The sequence below is a fragment of the Limanda limanda genome, chromosome 14 (assembly GCF_963576545.1).
Source record: "Limanda limanda chromosome 14, fLimLim1.1, whole genome shotgun sequence".
Taxonomy (NCBI): Eukaryota; Metazoa; Chordata; class Actinopteri; order Pleuronectiformes; family Pleuronectidae; genus Limanda; species Limanda limanda.
In genome coordinates, this window is record NC_083649.1 from 26,528,563 (window position 1) to 26,549,695 (window position 21,133).

Sequence of the window (21,133 nt, forward strand, 5' to 3'; positions counted from 1 at the left end):
ACAGAGAGAAAAGCAACATTAAAGATCTGACTCTTCAGGTTCACACACAGAGAAAGAAGCTTCAGAATGTGACGAACATGATCGCCTTGAAGCAAAGAGAGCAAGGAGTAAAGGATGGTGACATCAGGAGACAAATTCAAGAACTACAAACCCAGAAGAATAGTGTTTTGGCAGAAAGAGAAGAACTGGATGTTTTGAGGATGGATCTCAAAAATAAGAATCTTGAGGTTAAAGCTGAAATGAAAACCATCAGTCAAGAGAAAGAAGACTTTATTCAGATGAAGGTTGAAGTACAAAAAGAGAGCAAACTGCTTTTGATTGAAAAGGAAAGAATGGTAGGACAATGGTCTGACTTGAAAAAGAGAGAAAACAAGCAAATGGATAAAATGAAATCCATTGAATCCCTGAGAATAAGACTTCAAGAGCTCGACGCCAGGATGAGTCAAAACATGAACCACAAAATGATCAGATTGGAACAAAACAAGGAAGACATCCTGAAACTGGTCAGTATTCTAGAGGAAAAGCAAGAGGCTCTGGATGTACATAAAATCAATATGAAGAGTTGCACTGAGATGCTCGTGAGAGAAAGAGAAGGATTGAAGAGTCTGATGTCAGAAATTGTCATCCTAAGACAATTCATGGAAAATCAACTGAAGCCAGAGACTTTGTCGGAAAAGAAAGAGCTCTTGAAACTAAAAGCAGAACTGGATCAGAAGAGAGAAGATCTGGAAAGACTGTCTGAGAAGATGGACCAAGAAAAACTGGTCTTGAATCTGATCAGATCTGAAAACCAGAAGCAATGTGACCTATTACAACAAGATGCGCAAGATATAAAAGAGGAAAAAGAAACATTGAAACTCACAAAGACTGAACTAAAACAGAAGAGGGAACATGTCGACAGTCTGTTGGATGACATAAGCCGAGAGAAAAGCAACATTAAAGATCTGACCCTTCAGCTTCAGTCACAAAGAAACACATTTGAAAATGTCATTGACAAGGTCATGTTAAAACAACAAGAACAAGAGCTCCACGATGACACCATCAGGAGACTGAAACTAGAACTGGAAAACAGAGAGAACAGTGTACTAACAGAAAGACAAGAACTGGAAGTTGGGAGGAAAAATATCGACAAGACAAAAGAAGAAGTTGAAGCTACTATGAACAACATCAGTGGTGAGAGAGAACGCCTCAGTCAGCTAAAGACTGACATCATCAGAGAGAGAGAAATGTTTTTGAATGAAAAGTACAAACTGGAAAGAGGAAGGTCTGAGCTGAAAATAAGAGAACATCAAGTAATCAATAAAATGAAAGTTGTAGAAACTGTGAAAGTAAAACTCCAACAGCTAAATGAAAGAATTAGTGATGAAATCAAAGTGAAAATGCAAAGTTTGGAACAAAATAATGAAGATGTACTTATACTGTGCACTGCACTGGGAGAAAGGTTCACTGAAATTGAAGGACTGAAAGAAGACATGGCTTGTTACACTGAGCTGATGGGCAGAGACAAGGAGGGTCTGATAAAAGTACTGTCAGACATTGTCATCCAGAAAGAGGACTGTGAAAATCTATGGAAACAAAAGGTTAGGGCCGAACAACTACATCTTGACAAACAGAAGACAGAGTTGAAAGAGGAGAGAGAAGATCTGGAAACAATGAATGAGACAATGAACAATTATAAACTGGACATGGAGCTGATGAGGTCTGACATCCAGAAACAAACTGACCTATTACAAAAGAATAAACATTATTTCACAGATGAAAGGGAGAACTTGGAAATGACAAACACAGAGTTACAAAAGAAGATAAAACATGCAGACAACCTGTTTGATGACATTAACAGAGAGAAAAGCAACATTAAAGATCTGACTCTTCAGGTTCACACACAGAGAAAGAAGCTTCAGAATGTGACGAACATGATCGCCTTGAAGCAAAGAGAGCAAGGAGTAAAGGATGGTGACATCAGGAGACAAATTCAAGAACTACAAACCCAGAAGAATAGTGTTTTGGCAGAAAGAGAAGAACTGGATGTTTTGAGGATGGATCTCAAAAATAAGAATCTTGAGGTTGAAGCTGAAATGAAAACCATCAGTCAAGAGAAAGAAGACTTTATTCAGATGAAGGTTGAAGTAGAAAAAGAGAGCGAACTGCTTTTGATTGAAAAGGAAAGAATGGAAGGACAATGGTCTGACTTGAAAAAGAGAGAAAACAAGCAAATGGATAAAATGAAATCCATTGAATCCCTGAGAATAAGACTTCAAGAGCTCGATGCCAGGATGAGTCAAAACATGAACCACAAAATGATCAGATTGGAACAAAACAAGGAAGACATCCTGAAACTGGTCAGTATTCTAGAGGAAAAGCAAGAGGCTCTGGATGTACATAAAATCAATATGAAGAGTTGCACTGAGATGCTCGTGAGAGAAAGAGAAGGATTGAAGAGTCTGATGTCAGAAATTGTCATCCTAAGACAATTCATGGAAAATCAACTGAAGCCAGAGACTTTGTCGGAAAAGAAAGAGCTCTTGAAACTAAAAGCAGAACTGGATCAGAAGAGAGAAGATCTGGAAAGACTGTCTGAGAAGATGGACCAAGAAAAACTGGTCTTGAATCTGATCAGATCTGAAAACCAGAAGCAATGTGACCTATTACAACAAGATGCGCAAGATATAAAAGAGGAAAAAGAAACATTGAAACTCACAAAGACTGAACTAAAACAGAAGAGGGAACATGTCGACAGTCTGTTGGATGACATAAGCCGAGAGAAAAGCAACATTAAAGATCTGACCCTTCAGCTTCAGTCACAAAGAAACACATTTGAAAATGTCATTGACAAGGTCATGTTAAAACAACAAGAACAAGAGCTCCACGATGACACCATCAGGAGACTGAAACTAGAACTGGAAAACAGAGAGAACAGTGTACTAACAGAAAGACAAGAACTGGAAGTTGGGAGGAAAAATATCGACAAGACAAAAGAAGAAGTTGAAGCTACTATGAACAACATCAGTGGTGAGAGAGAACGCCTCAGTCAGCTAAAGACTGACATCATCAGAGAGAGAGAAATGTTTTTGAATGAAAAGTACAAACTGGAAAGAGAAAGGTCTGAGCTGAAAATAAGAGAACATCAAGTCATCAATAAAATGAAAGTTGTAGAAACTGTGAAAGTAAAACTCCAACAGCTAAATGAAAGAATTAGTGATGAAATCAAAGTGAAAATGCAAAGTTTGGAACAAAATAATGAAGATGTACTTATACTGTGCACTGCACTGGGAGAAAGGTTCACTGAAATTGAAGGACTGAAAGAAGACATGGCTTGTTACACTCAGCTAATGGGCAGAGACAAGGAGGGTCTGATAAAAGTACTGTCAGACATTGTCATCCAGAAAGAGGACTGTGAAAATCTATGGAAACAAAAGGTTAGGGCCGAACAACTACATCTTGACAAACAGAAGACAGAGTTGAAAGAGGAGAGAGAAGATCTGGAAACAATGAATGAGACAATGAACAATTATAAACTGGACATGGAGCTGATGAGGTCTGACATCCAGAAACAAACTGACCTATTACAAAAGAATAAACATTATTTCACAGATGAAAGGGAGAACTTGGAAATGACAAACACAGAGTTACAAAAGAAGATAAAACATGCAGACAACCTGTTTGATGACATTAACAGAGAGAAAAGCAACATTAAAGATCTGACTCTTCAGGTTCACACACAGAGAAAGAAGCTTCAGAATGTGACGAACATGATCGCCTTGAAGCAAAGAGAGCAAGGAGTAAAGGATGGTGACATCAGGAGACAAATTCAAGAACTACAAACCCAGAAGAATAGTGTTTTGGCAGAAAGAGAAGAACTGGATGTTTTGAGGATGGATCTCAAAAATAAGAATCTTGAGGTTGAAGCTGAAATGAAAACCATCAGTCAAGAGAAAGAAGACTTTATTCAGATGAAGGTTGAAGTACAAAAAGAGAGCAAACTGCTTTTGATTGAAAAGGAAAGAATGGTAGGACAATGGTCTGACTTGAAAAAGAGAGAAAACAAGCAAATGGATAAAATGAAATCCATTGAATCCCTGAGAATAAGACTTCAAGAGCTCGACGCCAGGATGAGTCAAAACATGAACCACAAAATGATCAGATTGGAACAAAACAAGGAAGACATCCTGAAACTGGTCAGTATTCTAGAGGAAAAGCAAGAGGCTCTGGATGTACATAAAATCAATATGAAGAGTTGCACTGAGATGCTCGTGAGAGAAAGAGAAGGATTGAAGAGTCTGATGTCAGAAATTGTCATCCTAAGACAATTCATGGAAAATCAACTGAAGCCAGAGACTTTGTCGGAAAAGAAAGAGCTCTTGAAACTAAAAGCAGAACTGGATCAGAAGAGAGAAGATCTGGAAAGACTGTCTGAGAAGATGGACCAAGAAAAACTGGTCTTGAATCTGATCAGATCTGAAAACCAGAAGCAATGTGACCTATTACAACAAGATGCGCAAGATATAAAAGAGGAAAAAGAAAAATTGAAACTCACAAAGACTGAACTAAAACAGAAGAGGGAACATGTCGACAGTCTGTTGGATGACATAAGCCGAGAGAAAAGCAACATTAAAGATCTGACCCTTCAGCTTCAGTCACAAAGAAACACATTTGAAAATGTCATTGACAAGGTCATGTTAAAACAACAAGAACAAGAGCTCCACGATGACACCATCAGGAGACTGAAACTAGAACTGGAAAACAGAGAGAACAGTGTACTAACAGAAAGACAAGAACTGGAAGTTGGGAGGAAAAATATCGACAAGACAAAAGAAGAAGTTGAAGCTACTATGAACAACATCAGTGGTGAGAGAGAACGCCTCAGTCAGCTAAAGACTGACATCATCAGAGAGAGAGAAATGTTTTTGAATGAAAAGTACAAACTGGAAAGAGGAAGGTCTGAGCTGAAAATAAGAGAACATCAAGTAATCAATAAAATGAAAGTTGTAGAAACTGTGAAAGTAAAACTCCAACAGCTAAATGAAAGAATTAGTGATGAAATCAAAGTGAAAATGCAAAGTTTGGAACAAAATAATGAAGATGTACTTATACTGTGCACTGCACTGGGAGAAAGGTTCACTGAAATTGAAGGACTGAAAGAAGACATGGCTTGTTACACTGAGCTGATGGGCAGAGACAAGGAGGGTCTGATAAAAGTACTGTCAGACATTGTCATCCAGAAAGAGGACTGTGAAAATCTATGGAAACAAAAGGTTAGGGCCGAACAACTACATCTTGACAAACAGAAGACAGAGTTGAAAGAGGAGAGAGAAGATCTGGAAACAATGAATGAGACAATGAACAATTATAAACTGGACATGGAGCTGATGAGGTCTGACATCCAGAAACAAACTGACCTATTACAAAAGAATAAACATTATTTCACAGATGAAAGGGAGAACTTGGAAATGACAAACACAGAGTTACAAAAGAAGATAAAACATGCAGACAACCTGTTTGATGACATTAACAGAGAGAAAAGCAACATTAAAGATCTGACTCTTCAGGTTCACACACAGAGAAAGAAGCTTCAGAATGTGACGAACATGATCGCCTTGAAGCAAAGAGAGCAAGGAGTAAAGGATGGTGACATCAGGAGACAAATTCAAGAACTACAAACCCAGAAGAATAGTGTTTTGGCAGAAAGAGAAGAACTGGATGTTTTGAGGATGGATCTCAAAAATAAGAATCTTGAGGTTGAAGCTGAAATGAAAACCATCAGTCAAGAGAAAGAAGACTTTATTCAGATGAAGGTTGAAGTAGAAAAAGAGAGCAAACTGCTTTTGATTGAAAAGGAAAGAATGGTAGGACAATGGTCTGACTTGAAAAAGAGAGAAAACAAGCAAATGGATAAAATGAAATCCATTGAATTCCTGAGAATAAGACTTCAAGAGCTCGACGCCAGGATGAGTCAAAACATGAACCACAAAATGATCAGATTGGAACAAAACAAGGAAGACATCCTGAAACTGGTCAGTATTCTAGAGGAAAAGCAAGAGGCTCTGGATGTACATAAAATCAATATGAAGAGTTGCACTGAGATGCTCGTGAGAGAAAGAGAAGGATTGAAGAGTCTGATGTCAGAAATTGTCATCCTAAGACAATTCATGGAAAATCAACTGAAGCCAGAGACTTTGTCGGAAAAGAAAGAGCTCTTGAAACTAAAAGCAGAACTGGATCAGAAGAGAGAAGATCTGGAAAGACTGTCTGAGAAGATGGACCAAGAAAAACTGGTCTTGAATCTGATCAGATCTGAAAACCAGAAGCAATGTGACCTATTACAACAAGATGCGCAAGATATAAAAGAGGAAAAAGAAAAATTGAAACTCACAAAGACTGAACTACAACAGAAGAGGGAACATGTCGACAGTCTGTTGGATGACATAAGCCGAGAGAAAAGCAACATTAAAGATCTGACCCTTCAGCTTCAGTCACAAAGAAACACATTTGAAAATGTCATTGACAAGGTCATGTTAAAACAACAAGAACAAGAGCTCCACGATGACACCATCAGGAGACTGAAACTAGAACTGGAAAACAGAGAGAACAGTGTACTAACAGAAAGACAAGAACTGGAAGTTGGGAGGAAAAATATCGACAAGACAAAAGAAGAAGTTGAAGCTACTATGAACAACATCAGTGGTGAGAGAGAACGCCTCAGTCAGCTAAAGACTGACATCATCAGAGAGAGAGAAATGTTTTTGAATGAAAAGTACAAACTGGAAAGAGGAAGGTCTGAGCTGAAAATAAGAGAACATCAAGTAATCAATAAAATGAAAGTTGTAGAAACTGTGAAAGTAAAACTCCAACAGCTAAATGAAAGAATTAGTGATGAAATCAAAGTGAAAATGCAAAGTTTGGAACAAAATAATGAAGATGTACTTATACTGTGCACTGCACTGGGAGAAAGGTTCACTGAAATTGAAGGACTGAAAGAAGACATGGCTTGTTACACTGAGCTGATGGGCAGAGACAAGGAGGGTCTGATAAAAGTACTGTCAGACATTGTCATCCAGAAAGAGGACTGTGAAAATCTATGGAAACAAAAGGTTAGGGCCGAACAACTACATCTTGACAAACAGAAGACAGAGTTGAAAGAGGAGAGAGAAGATCTGGAAACAATGAATGAGACAATGAACAATTATAAACTGGACATGGAGCTGATGAGGTCTGACATCCAGAAACAAACCTACCTATTACAAAAGAATAAACATTATTTCACAGATGAAAGGGAGAACTTGGAAATGACAAACACAGAGTTACAAAAGAAGATAAAACATGCAGACAACCTGTTTGATGACATTAACAGAGAGAAAAGCAACATTAAAGATCTGACTCTTCAGGTTCACACACAGAGAAAGAAGCTTCAGAATGTGACGAACATGATCGCCTTGAAGCAAAGAGAGCAAGGAGTAAAGGATGGTGACATCAGGAGACAAATTCAAGAACTACAAACCCAGAAGAACAGTGTTTTGGCAGAAAGATCAGAACTGGATGTTTTGAGGATGGATCTCAAAAATAAGAATCTTGAGGTTGAAGCTGAAATGAAAACCATCAGTCAAGAGAAAGAAGACTTTATTCAGATGAAGGTTGAAGTAGAAAAAGAGAGCGAACTGCTTTTGATTGAAAAGGAAAGAATGGAAGGACAATGGTCTGACTTGAAAAAGAGAGAAAACAAGCAAATGGATAAAATGAAATCCATTGAATCCCTGAGAATAAGACTTCAAGAGCTCGATGCCAGGATGAGTCAAAACATGAACCACAAAATGATCAGATTGGAACAAAACAAGGAAGACATCCTGAAACTGGTCAGTATTCTAGAGGAAAAGCAAGAGGCTCTGGATGTACATAAAATCAATATGAAGAGATGCACTGAGATGCTCGTGAGAGAAAGAGAAGGATTGAAGAGTCTGATGTCAGAAATTGTCATCCTAAGACAATTCATGGAAAATCAACTGAAGCCAGAGACTTTGTCGGAAAAGAAAGAGCTCTTGAAACTAAAAGCAGAACTGGATCAGAAGAGAGAAGATCTGGAAAGACTGTCTGAGAAGATGGACCAAGAAAAACTGGTCTTGAATCTGATCAGATCTGAAAACCAGAAGCAATGTGACTTATTACAACAAGATGCGCAAGATATAAAAGACGAAAAAGAAAAATTGAAACTCACAAAGACTGAACTACAAGAGAAGAGGGAACATGTCGACAGTCTGTTGGATGACATAAGCCGAGAGAAAAGCAACATTAAAGATCTGACCCTTCAGCTTCAGTCACAAAGAAACACATTTGAAAATGTCATTGACAAGGTCATGTTAAAAGAACAAGAACAAGAGCTCCACGATGACACCATCAGGAGACTGAAACTAGAACTGGAAAACAGAGAGAACAGTGTACTAACAGAAAGACAAGAACTGGAAGTTGGGAGGAAAAATATCGACAAGACAAAAGAAGAAGTTGAAGCTACTATGAACAACATCAGTGGTATGAGAGAACGCCTCAGTCAGCTAAAGACTGACATCGTCAGAGAGAGAGAAATGTTTTTGAATGAAAAGTACAAACTGGAAAGAGAAAGGTCTGAGCTGAAAATAAGAGAACATAAGGTCATCAATAAAATGAAAGTTGTAGAAACTGTGAAAGTAAAACTCCAACAGCTAAATGAAAGAATTAGTGATGAAATCAAAGTGAAAATGCAAAGTTTGCAACAAAATAATGAAGATGTACTTATACTGTACACTGCACTGGGAGAAAGGTTCACTGAAATTGAAGGACTGAAAGAAGACATGGCTTGTTACACTGAGCTGATGGGCAGAGACAAGGAGGGTCTGATAAAAGTACTGTCAGACATTGTCATCCAGAAAGAGGACTGTGAAAATCTATGGAAACAAAAGGTTAGGGCCGAACAACTACATCTTGACAAACAGAAGACAGAGTTGAAAGAGGAGAGAGAAGATCTGGAAACAATGAATGAGACAATGAACAATTATAAACTGGACATGGAGCTGATGAGGTCTGACATCCAGAAACAAACTGACCTATTACAAAAGAATAAACATTATTTCACAGATGAAAGGGAGAACTTGGAAATGACAAACACAGAGTTACAAAAGAAGATAAAACATGCAGACAACCTGTTTGATGACATTAACAGAGAGAAAAGCAACATTAAAGATCTGACTCTTCAGGTTCACACACAGAGAAAGAAGCTTCAGAATGTGACGAACATGATCGCCTTGAAACAAAGAGAGCAAGTAGTAAAGGAAGGTGACATCAGGAGACAAATTCAAGAACTACAAACCCAGAAGAACAGTGTTTTGGCAGAAAGAGAAGAACTGGATGTTTTGAGGATGGATCTCAAAAATAAGAATCTTGAGGTTGAAGCTGAAATGAAAACCATCAGTCAAGAGAAAGAAGACTTTATTCAGATGAAGGTTGAAGTAGAAAAAGAGAGCGAACTGCTTTTGATTGAAAAGGAAAGAATGGAAGGACAATGGTCTGACTTGAAAAAGAGAGAAAACAAGCAAATGGATAAAATGAAATCCATTGAATCCCTGAGAATAAGACTTCAAGAGCTCGATGCCAGGATGAGTCAAAACATGAACCACAAAATGATCAGATTGGAACAAAACAAGGAAGACATCCTGAAACTGGTCAGTATTCTAGAGGAAAAGCAAGAGGCTCTGGATGTACATAAAATCAATATGAAGAGTTGCACTGAGATGCTCGTGAGAGAAAGAGAAGGATTGAAGAGTCTGATGTCAGAAATTGTCATCCTAAGACAATTCATGGAAAATCAACTGAAGCCAGAGACTTTGTCGGAAAAGAAAGAGCTCTTGAAACTAAAAGCAGAACTGGATCAGAAGAGAGAAGATCTGGAAAGACTGTCTGAGAAGATGGACCAAGAAAAACTGGTCTTGAATCTGATCAGATCTGAAAACCAGAAGCAATGTGACCTATTACAACAAGATGCGCAAGATATAAAAGAGGAAAAAGAAACATTGAAACTCACAAAGACTGAACTAAAACAGAAGAGGGAACATGTCGACAGTCTGTTGGATGACATAAGCCGAGAGAAAAGCAACATTAAAGATCTGACCCTTCAGCTTCAGTCACAAAGAAACACATTTGAAAATGTCATTGACAAGGTCATGTTAAAACAACAAGAACAAGAGCTCCACGATGACACCATCAGGAGACTGAAACTAGAACTGGAAAACAGAGAGAACAGTGTACTAACAGAAAGACAAGAACTGGAAGTTGGGAGGAAAAATATCGACAAGACAAAAGAAGAAGTTGAAGCTACTATGAACAACATCAGTGGTGAGAGAGAACGCCTCAGTCAGCTAAAGACTGACATCATCAGAGAGAGAGAAATGTTTTTGAATGAAAAGTACAAACTGGAAAGAGAAAGGTCTGAGCTGAAAATAAGAGAACATCAAGTCATCAATAAAATGAAAGTTGTAGAAACTGTGAAAGTAAAACTCCAACAGCTAAATGAAAGAATTAGTGATGAAATCAAAGTGAAAATGCAAAGTTTGCAACAAAATAATGAAGATGTACTTATACTGTACACTGCACTGGGAGAAAGGTTCACTGAAATTGAAGGACTGAAAGAAGACATGGCTTGTTACACTGAGCTAATGGGCAGAGACAAGGAGGGTCTGATAAAAGTACTGTCAGACATTGTCATCCAGAAAGAGGACTGTGAAAATCTATGGAAACAAAAGGTTAGGGCCGAACAACTACATCTTGACAAACAGAAGACAGAGTTGAAAGAGGAGAGAGAAGATCTGGAAACAATGAATGAGACAATTAACAATTATAAACTGGACATGGAGCTGATGAGGTCTGACATCCAGAAACAAACTGACCTATTACAAAAGAATAAACATTATTTCACAGATGAAAGGGAGAACTTGGAAATGACAAACACAGAGTTACAAAAGAAGATAAAACATGCAGACAACCTGTTTGATGACATTAACAGAGAGAAAAGCAACATTAAAGATCTGACTCTTCAGGTTCACACACAGAGAAAGAAGCTTCAGAATGTGACGAACATGATCGCCTTGAAGCAAAGAGAGCAAGGAGTAAAGGATGGTGACATCAGGAGACAAATTCCAGAACTACAAACCCAGAAGAACAGTGTTTTGGCAGAAAGAGAAGAACTGGATGTTTTGAAGATGGATCTCAAAAATAAGAATCTTGAGGTTGAAGCTGAAATGAAAACCATCAGTCAAGAGAAAGAAGACTTTATTCAGATGAAGGTTGAAGTAGAAAAAGAGAGCGAACTGCTTTTGATTGAAAAGGAAAGAATGGAAGGACAATGGTCTGACTTGAAAAAGAGAGAAAACAAGCAAATGGATAAAATGAAATCCATTGAATCCCTGAGAATAAGACTTCAAGAGCTCGATGCCAGGATGAGTCAAAACATGAACCACAAAATGATCAGATTGGAACAAAACAAGGAAGACATCCTGAAACTGGTCAGTATTCTAGAGGAAAAGCAAGAGGCTCTGGATGTACATAAAATCAATATGAAGAGTTGCACTGAGATGCTCGTGAGAGAAAGAGAAGGATTGAAGAGTCTGATGTCAGAAATTGTCATCCTAAGACAATTCATGGAAAATCAACTGAAGCCAGAGACTTTGTCGGAAAAGAAAGAGCTCTTGAAACTAAAAGCAGAACTGGATCAGAAGAGAGAAGATCTGGAAAGACTGTCTGAGAAGATGGACCAAGAAAAACTGGTCTTGAATCTGATCAGATCTGAAAACCAGAAGCAATGTGACCTATTACAACAAGATGCGCAAGATATAAAAGAGGAAAAAGAAAAATTGAAACTCACAAAGACTGAACTAAAACAGAAGAGGGAACATGTCGACAGTCTGTTGGATGACATAAGCCGAGAGAAAAGCAACATTAAAGATCTGACCCTTCAGCTTCAGTCACAAAGAAACACATTTGAAAATGTCATTGACAAGGTCATGTTAAAAGAACAAGAACAAGAGCTCCACGATGACACCATCAGGAGACTGAAACTAGAGCTGGAAAACAGAGAGAACAGTGTATTAACAGAAAGACAAGAACTGGAAGTTGGAAGGAAAAATATCGACAAGACAAAAGAAGAAGTTGAAGCTACTATGAACAACATCAGTGGTGAGAGAGAACGCCTCAGTCAGCTAAAGACTGACATCATCAGAGAGAGAGAAATGTTTTTGAATGAAAAGTACAAACTGGAAAGAGAAAGGTCTGAGCTGAAAATAAGAGAACATCAAGTCATCAATAAAATGAAAGTTGTAGAAACTGTGAAAGTAAAACTCCAACAGCTAAATGAAAGAATTAGTGATGAAATCAAAGTGAAAATGCAAAGTTTGCAACAAAATAATGAAGATGTACTTATACTGTACACTGCACTGGGAGAAAGGTTCACTGAAATTGAAGGACTGAAAGAAGACATGGCTTGTTACACTGAGCTGATGGGCAGAGACAAGGAGGGTCTGATAAAAGTACTGTCAGACATTGTCATCCAGAAAGAGGACTGTGAAAATCTATGGAAACAAAAGGTTAGGGCCGAACAACTACATCTTGACAAACAGAAGACAGAGTTGAAAGAGGAGAGAGAAGATCTGGAAACAATGAATGAGACAATGAACAATTATAAACTGGACATGGAGCTGATGAGGTCTGACATCCAGAAACAAACTGACCTATTACAAAAGAATAAACATTATTTCACAGATGAAAGGGAGAACTTGGAAATGACAAACACAGAGTTACAAAAGAAGATAAAACATGCAGACAACCTGTTTGATGACATTAACAGAGAGAAAAGCAACATTAAAGATCTGACTCTTCAGGTTCACACACAGAGAAAGAAGCTTCAGAATGTGACGAACATGATCGCCTTGAAGCAAAGAGAGCAAGGAGTAAAGGATGGTGACATCAGGAGACAAATTCAAGAACTACAAACCCAGAAGAACAGTGTTTTGGCAGAAAGAGAAGAACTGGATGTTTTGAGGATGGATCTCAAAAATAAGAATCTTGAGGTTGAAGCTGAAATGAAAACCATCAGTCAAGAGAAAGAAGACTTTATTCAGATGAAGGTTGAAGTAGAAAAAGAGAGCGAACTGCTTTTGATTGAAAAGGAAAGAATGGAAGGACAATGGTCTGACTTGAAAAAGAGAGAAAACAAGCAAATGGATAAAATGAAATCCATTGAATCCCTGAGAATAAGACTTCAAGAGCTCGACGCCAGGATGAGTCAAAACATGAACCACAAAATGATCAGATTGGAACAAAACAAGGAAGACATCCTGAAACTGGTCAGTATTCTAGAGGAAAAGCAAGAGGCTCTGGATGTACATAAAATCAATATGAAGAGTTGCACTGAGATGCTCGTGAGAGAAAGAGAAGGATTGAAGAGCCTGATGTCAGAAATTGTCATCCTAAGACAATTCATGGAAAATCAACTGAAGCCAGAGACTTTGTCGGAAAAGAAAGAGCTCTTGAAACTAAAAGCAGAACTGGATCAGAAGAGAGAAGATCTGGAAAGACTGTCTGAGAAGATGGACCAAGAAAAACTGGTCTTGAATCTGATCAGATCTGAAAACCAGAAGCAATGTGACCTATTACAACAAGATGCGCAAGATATAAAAGAGGAAAAAGAAAAATTGAAACTCACAAAGACTGAACTAAAACAGAAGAGGGAACATGTCGACAGTCTGTTGGATGACATAAGCCGAGAGAAAAGCAACATTAAAGATCTGACCCTTCAGCTTCAGTCACAAAGAAACACATTTGAAAATGTCATTGACAAGGTCATGTTAAAACAACAAGAACAAGAGCTCCACGATGACACCATCAGGAGACTGAAACTAGAACTGGAAAACAGAGAGAACAGTGTATTAACAGAAAGACAAGAACTGGAAGTTGGAAGGAAAAATATCGACAAGACAAAAGAAGAAGTTGAAGCTACTATGAACAACATCAGTGGTGAGAGAGAACGCCTCAGTCAGCTAAAGACTGACATCATCAGAGAGAGAGAAATGTTTTTGAATGAAAAGTACAAACTGGAAAGAGAAAGGTCTGAGCTGAAAATAAGAGAACATCAAGTCATCAATAAAATGAAAGTTGTAGAAACTGTGAAAGTAAAACTCCAACAGCTAAATGAAAGAATTAGTGATGAAATCAAAGTGAAAATGCAAAGTTTGCAACAAAATAATGAAGATGTACTTATACTGTACACTGCACTGGGAGAAAGGTTCACTGAAATTGAAGGACTGAAAGAAGACATGGCTTGTTACACTGAGCTGATGGGCAGAGACAAGGAGGGTCTGATAAAAGTACTGTCAGACATTGTCATCCAGAAAGAGGACTGTGAAAATCTATGGAAACAAAAGGTTAGGGCCGAACAACTACATCTTGACAAACAGAAGACAGAGTTGAAAGAGGAGAGAGAAGATCTGGAAACAATGAATGAGACAATGAACAATTATAAACTGGACATGGAGCTGATGAGGTCTGACATCCAGAAACAAACTGACCTATTACAAAAGAATAAACATTATTTCACAGATGAAAGGGAGAACTTGGAAATGACAAACACAGAGTTACAAAAGAAGATAAAACATGCAGACAACCTGTTTGATGACATTAACAGAGAGAAAAGCAACATTAAAGATCTGACTCTTCAGGTTCACACACAGAGAAAGAAGCTTCAGAATGTGACGAACATGATCGCCTTGAAGCAAAGAGAGCAAGGAGTAAAGGATGGTGACATCAGGAGACAAATTCAAGAACTACAAACCCAGAAGAACAGTGTTTTGGCAGAAAGAGAAGAACTGGATGTTTTGAGGATGGATCTCAAAAATAAGAATCTTGAGGTTGAAGCTGAAATGAAAACCATCAGTCAAGAGAAAGAAGACTTTATTCAGATGAAGGTTGAAGTAGAAAAAGAGAGCGAACTGCTTTTGATTGAAAAGGAAAGAATGGAAGGACAATGGTCTGACTTGAAAAAGAGAGAAAACAAGCAAATGGATAAAATGAAATCCATTGAATCCCTGAGAATAAGACTTCAAGAGCTCGACGCCAGGATGAGTCAAAACATGAACCACAAAATGATCAGATTGGAACAAAACAAGGAAGACATCCTGAAACTGGTCAGTATTCTAGAGGAAAAGCAAGAGGCTCTGGATGTACATAAAATCAATATGAAGAGTTGCACTGAGATGCTCGTCAGAGAAAGAGAAGGATTGAAGAGCCTGATGTCAGAAATTGTCATCCTAAGACAATTCATGGAAAATCAACTGAAGCCAGAGACTTTGTCGGAAAAGAAAGAGCTCTTGAAACTAAAAGCAGAACTGGATCAGAAGAGAGAAGATCTGGAAAGACTGTCTGAGAAGATGGACCAAGAAAAACTGGTCTTGAATCTGATCAGATCTGAAAACCAGAAGCAATGTGACCTATTACAACAAGATGCGCAAGATATAAAAGAGGAAAAAGAAAAATTGAAACTCACAAAGACTGAACTAAAACAGAAGAGGGAACATGTCGACAGTCTGTTGGATGACATAAGCCGAGAGAAAAGCAACATTAAAGATCTGACCCTTCAGCTTCAGTCACAAAGAAACACATTTGAAAATGTCATTGACAAGGTCATGTTAAAAGAACAAGAACAAGAGCTCCACGATGACACCATCAGGAGACTGAAACTAGAACTGGAAAACAGAGAGAACAGTGTACTAACAGAAAGACAAGAACTGGAAGTTGGGAGGAAAAATATCGACAAGACAAAAGATGAAGTTGAAGCTACTATGAACAACATCAGTGGTGAGAGAGAACGCCTCAGTCAGCTAAAGACTGACATCATCAGAGAGAGAGAAATGTTTTTGAATGAAAAGTACAAACTGGAAAGAGAAAGGCCTGAGCTGAAAATAAGAGAACATCAAGTCATCAATAAAATGAAAGTTGTAGAAACTGTGAAAGTAAAACTCCAACAGCTAAATGAAAGAATTAGTGATGAAATCAAAGTGAAAATGCAAAGTTTGGAACAAAATAATGAAGATGTACTTATACTGTGCACTGCACTGGGAGAAAGGTTCACTGAAATTGAAGGACTGAAAGAAGACATGGCTTGTTACACTGAGCTGATGGGCAGAGACAAGGAGGGTCTGATAAAAGTACTGTCAGACATTGTCATCCAGAAAGAGGACTGTGAAAATCTATGGAAACAAAAGGTTAGGGCCGAACAACTACATCTTGACAAACAGAAGACAGAGTTGAAAGAGGAGAGAGAAGATCTGGAAACAATGAATGAGACAATGAACAATTATAAACTGGACATGGAGCTGATGAGGTCTGACATCCAGAAACAAACTGACCTATTACAAAAGAATAAACATTATTTCACAGATGAAAGGGAGAACTTGGAAATGACAAACACAGAGTTACAAAAGAAGATAAAACATGCAGACAACCTGTTTGATGACATTAACAGAGAGAAAAGCAACATTAAAGATCTGACTCTTCAGGTTCACACACAGAGAAAGAAGCTTCAGAATGTGACGAACATGATCGCCTTGAAGCAAAGAGAGCAAGGAGTAAAGGATGGTGACATCAGGAGACAAATTCAAGAACTACAAACCCAGAAGAACAGTGTTTTGGCAGAAAGAGAAGAACTGGATGTTTTGAGGATGGATCTCAAAAATAAGAATCTTGAGGTTGAAGCTGAAATGAAAACCATCAGTCAAGAGAAAGAAGACTTTATTCAGATGAAGGTTGAAGTAGAAAAAGAGAGCGAACTGCTTTTGATTGAAAAGGAAAGAATGGAAGGACAATGGTCTGACTTGAAAAAGAGAGAAAACAAGCAAATGGATAAAATGAAATCCATTGAATCCCTGAGAATAAGACTTCAAGAGCTCGACGCCAGGATGAGTCAAAACATGAACCACAAAATGATCAGATTGGAACAAAACAAGGAAGACATCCTGAAACTGGTCAGTATTCTAGAGGAAAAGCAAGAGGCTCTGGATGTACATAAAATCAATATGAAGAGTTGCACTGAGATGCTCGTGAGAGAAAGAGAAGGATTGAAGAGTCTGATGTCAGAAATTGTCATCCTAAGACAATTCATGGAAAATCAACTGAAGCCAGAGACTTTGTCGGAAAAGAAAGAGCTCTTGAAACTAAAAGCAGAACTGGATCAGAAGAGAGAAGATCTGGAAAGACTGTCTGAGAAGATGGACCAAGAAAAACTGGTCTTGAATCTGATCAGATCTGAAAACCAGAAGCAATGTGACCTATTACAACAAGATGCGCAAGATATAAAAGAGGAAAAAGAAAAATTGAAACTCACAAAGACTGAACTAAAACAGAAGAGGGAACATGTCGACAGTCTGTTGGATGACATAAGCCGAGAGAAAAGCAACATTAAAGATCTGACCCTTCAGCTTCAGTCACAAAGAAACACATTTGAAAATGTCATTGACAAGGTCATGTTAAAACAACAAGAACAAGAGCTCCACGATGACACCATCAGGAGACTGAAACTAGAACTGGAAAACAGAGAGAACAGTGTACTAACAGAAAGACAAGAACTGGAAGTTGGGAGGAAAAATATCGACAAGACAAAAGAAGAAGTTGAAGCTACTATGAACAACATCAGTGGTGAGAGAGAACGCCTCAGTCAGCTAAAGACTGACATCATCAGAGAGAGAGAAATGTTTTTGAATGAAAAGTACAAACTGGAAAGAGAAAGGTCTGAGCTGAAAATAAGAGAACATCAAGTCATCAATAAAATGAAAGTTGTAGAAACTGTGAAAGTAAAACTCCAACAGCTAAATGAAAGAATTAGTGATGAAATCAAAGTGAAAATGCAAAGTTTGCAACAAAATAATGAAGATGTACTTATACTGTACACTGCACTGGGAGAAAGGTTCACTGAAATTGAAGGACTGAAAGAAGACATGGCTTGTTACACTGAGCTGATGGGCAGAGACAAGGAGGGTCTGATAAAAGTACTGTCAGACATTGTCATCCAGAAAGAGGACTGTGAAAATCTATGGAAACAAAAGGTTAGGGCCGAACAACTACATCTTGACAAACAGAAGACAGAGTTGAAAGAGGAGAGAGAAGATCTGGAAACAATGAATGAGACAATGAACAATTATAAACTGGACATGGAACTGATGAGGTCTGACATCCAGAAACAAACTGACCTATTACAAAAGAATAAACATTATTTCACAGATGAAAGGGAGAACTTGGAAATGACAAACACAGAGTTACAAAAGAAGATAAAACATGCAGACAACCTGTTTGATGACATTAACAGAGAGAAAAGCAACATTAAAGATCTGACTCTTCAGGTTCACACACAGAGAAAGAAGCTTCAGAATGTGACGAACATGATCGCCTTGAAGCAAAGAGAGCAAGGAGTAAAGGATGGTGACATCAGGAGACAAATTCAAGAACTACAAACCCAGAAGAACAGTGTTTTGGCAGAAAGAGAAGAACTGGATGTTTTGAGGATGGATCTCAAAAATAAGAATCTTGAGGTTGAAACTGAAATGAAAACCATCAGTCAAGAGAAAGAAGACTTTATTCAGATGAAGGTTGAAGTAGAAAAAGAGAGCGAGCTGCTTTTGATTGAAAAGGAAAGAATGGAAGGACAATGGTCTGACTTGAAAAAGAGAGAAAACAAGCAAATGGATAAAATGAAATCCATTGAATCCCTGAGAATAAGACTTCAAGAGCTCGATGCCAGGATGAGTCAAAAAATGAACCACAAAATGATCAGATTGGAACAAAACAAGGAAGACATCCTGAAACTGGTCAGTATTCTAGAGGAAAAGCAAGAGGCTCTGGATGTACATACAATCAATATGAAGAGTTGCACTGAGATGCTCGTGAGAGAAAGAGAAGGATTGAAGAGTCTGATGTCAGAAATTGTCATCCTAAGACAATTCATGGAAAATCGACTGAAGTCGGAAGAGAATGATCTCTTGAAACTAAAAGCAGAACTGGATCAGAAGAGAGAAGCTCTGGAAAGACTGTCTAAGAAGATGGACCAAGAAAAACTGGTTTTGAATCTAACAAGATCTGAACTCGATAAACATAATAATATAACATCTGGTTTTTATGGTTTGATACAAAGAGAGATAAAACATGTTGTGACAGTAACCTTTGACAAGGCGGTTCAAACTGAGGCCATACCAAAAGAATCACTGCAAGAGCATGATTTCAAGAAACAGGATTTGAATAAACATAGAGAGTTTGAATATGACTCTGACCTGCACCCAGATGTCATGATCAAGACTGAAGAATTTAAACATCAGTGGAAGTTCCCAGGTGATAGATCTGACCTTGAACGAGAAAGGAAACACTTGGCAACCAAGAGAAAATGTCTGCTCATGGTTACGGAAGAAATGGAAAATGAACAGAAACAGAAGCTTGCAACATTGTCCGAGTTTGAAACACAGCAAAATCATTGTACTGAGAAAATGTCAAAAAGTGATTGTTTGCAAAAGATCTGGAAGAGCACTACAATACAACGTAAGGAGATTGATAATATGAAATCCAGGGGTCATGAAATAAGAAATAATCTGGAGAAAAGACTAAAGGTGATCAATCAGTTTGTTAAAATAACATGTTCACAAAAAGATTGGGAGCTACAGGATAAGTCAAAACTGGGAGAAAGACTAAGTAAGAACAGAACATCTGAAAAGGACGGGGCGAGAGACAGCAAAATACTTAATGAAAAATATTCAGAGCTCAAACAACTTAAGTTTCGGATGCTGAGCAAAATTGAGAAACTCCACGTCAAAGAAACAGAGAATAGGACACAGAAGACTTGTGATAAAGCTAATCAAACATTACAGTTGGATATAACCATGGGAAATGAAGGTTCTAGCAAAACACATCAAGAGCCAATGGTGCAAACAGAAGCCTCTTCAGAAACATCCAGTGGACTCCTCAGTCAGCTCCGGCATTACTGCTGTCACTACTGCCCCTGTTGTGCCTGCTGTACGCAAGGGAGCACATAGGAGAGATGAGAGACAGGTTCATGTCTCTGCAGTTGTGAATTTGAATGTTTTAATGTTCTGGCAGGAATATAAAGTACTTTTCAACACGTTTTGCACTTACATACAAAGATAACACCTGGTGATTTTGAAACAGCTTGTGTTTTAGCTGATTGGGCCTGAATCACAGTGCCAGGCAAGAGTTCGGATGGGACAGTCTAGATACCTGAAAACTGAAAATGAATTATGTTTGGTTTCCAAATTCATATTAGCTTAAGTGAAATATTGTATGGCTTTTACACCATATTTCTTTGTATTTCTTTGTATGTTTGTCTTACATAGCAGAATAAGATTTAGAAGTGTTATAAGAATGCTTTGAAGTATAATGTATTAGATGTAAGAATACTAATAATAATCATTTTAAATACTTGAGAACTGCCTCTGTCAAGTAACATTTTATTCGTTGTTGTTGCTTGTTTGTATTTCTTGCTCTTCCTTTAAAGTAATTAATGTTTTGATGGATTTATTTATATGTTAAATCATTCATGTGGTAGTTAAAGCAAACCGCATTTGTAATAAAATTTTCCACATTATTACAACAATTTCTTGTCAGCATATTTATTTACTTATGTCTCAAGCTACTTGTCATTGCTACAAAACAATACTGATATTAGCCTTGGACTAAACTGTTGGTCTCTTTCCATACACTACCATTGTACTTGTTAAATTTTCTGCTCTTACTGTTTCCTGATAATCTTTTTTTTTTACAAAAACAAGGAATATGACCATTCAAGCCATAAGTTAAGATATGGTTAGAGATTATGTTCTAAATCATACATGTGTTTTTTACCTTTCAGTGTGTCTAGACAAGGCCCAGGAGGGGGGGGGGGTTAGCTGGGTGATCCACAACAAATAAGCTACATTCAGGTAGTAACTGTAGAATGACACTTCAAACTAGAATCTCACCTGTTTATTTTTTTTCATCTGCAACCATGTTTCAGATCCTATAGTTTCCTCCATTTCCATCGTTCCCTCCCAAAGTCTGCTCACATCCATCTGAAATGGCATTCCCTAATCACAAC

General features: G+C 37.9%; 3 protein-coding genes across 3 annotated transcripts in view; all 3 read left to right on the top strand.

The window, feature by feature from the left end:
* LOC133018908 (dapper homolog 3-like) overlaps positions 1 to 21,133 on the top strand; it is a 69,263-nt gene that overhangs the window by 26,216 nt on the left and 21,914 nt on the right. The gene's annotated exons all lie outside the window — the stretch shown is intronic.
* LOC133019033 (uncharacterized) lies at positions 78 to 3,462 on the top strand. The gene is made up of 2 exons (XM_061085366.1): positions 78 to 3,364; positions 3,450 to 3,462. Exons 1-2 carry the CDS (start codon positions 78 to 80, stop codon positions 3,460 to 3,462), a joined length of 3,300 nt encoding a protein of 1,099 aa, XP_060941349.1.
* Positions 3,339 to 20,552, top strand: LOC133018907 (uncharacterized). Its single transcript, XM_061085232.1, has one exon. It carries the CDS (start codon positions 3,489 to 3,491, stop codon positions 20,073 to 20,075), a length of 16,587 nt encoding a protein of 5,528 aa, XP_060941215.1. The 5' UTR covers positions 3,339 to 3,488; the 3' UTR covers positions 20,076 to 20,552.

Bases quoted from the DNA above. Each gene is read 5' to 3' on its own strand.
- LOC133018907 (XM_061085232.1), top strand. From the start codon at position 3,489: ATGAATGAGACAATGAACAATTATAAACTGGACATGGAGCTGATGAGG.
- LOC133019033 (XM_061085366.1), top strand. From the start codon at position 78: ATGATCGCCTTGAAGCAAAGAGAGCAAGGAGTAAAGGATGGTGACATC.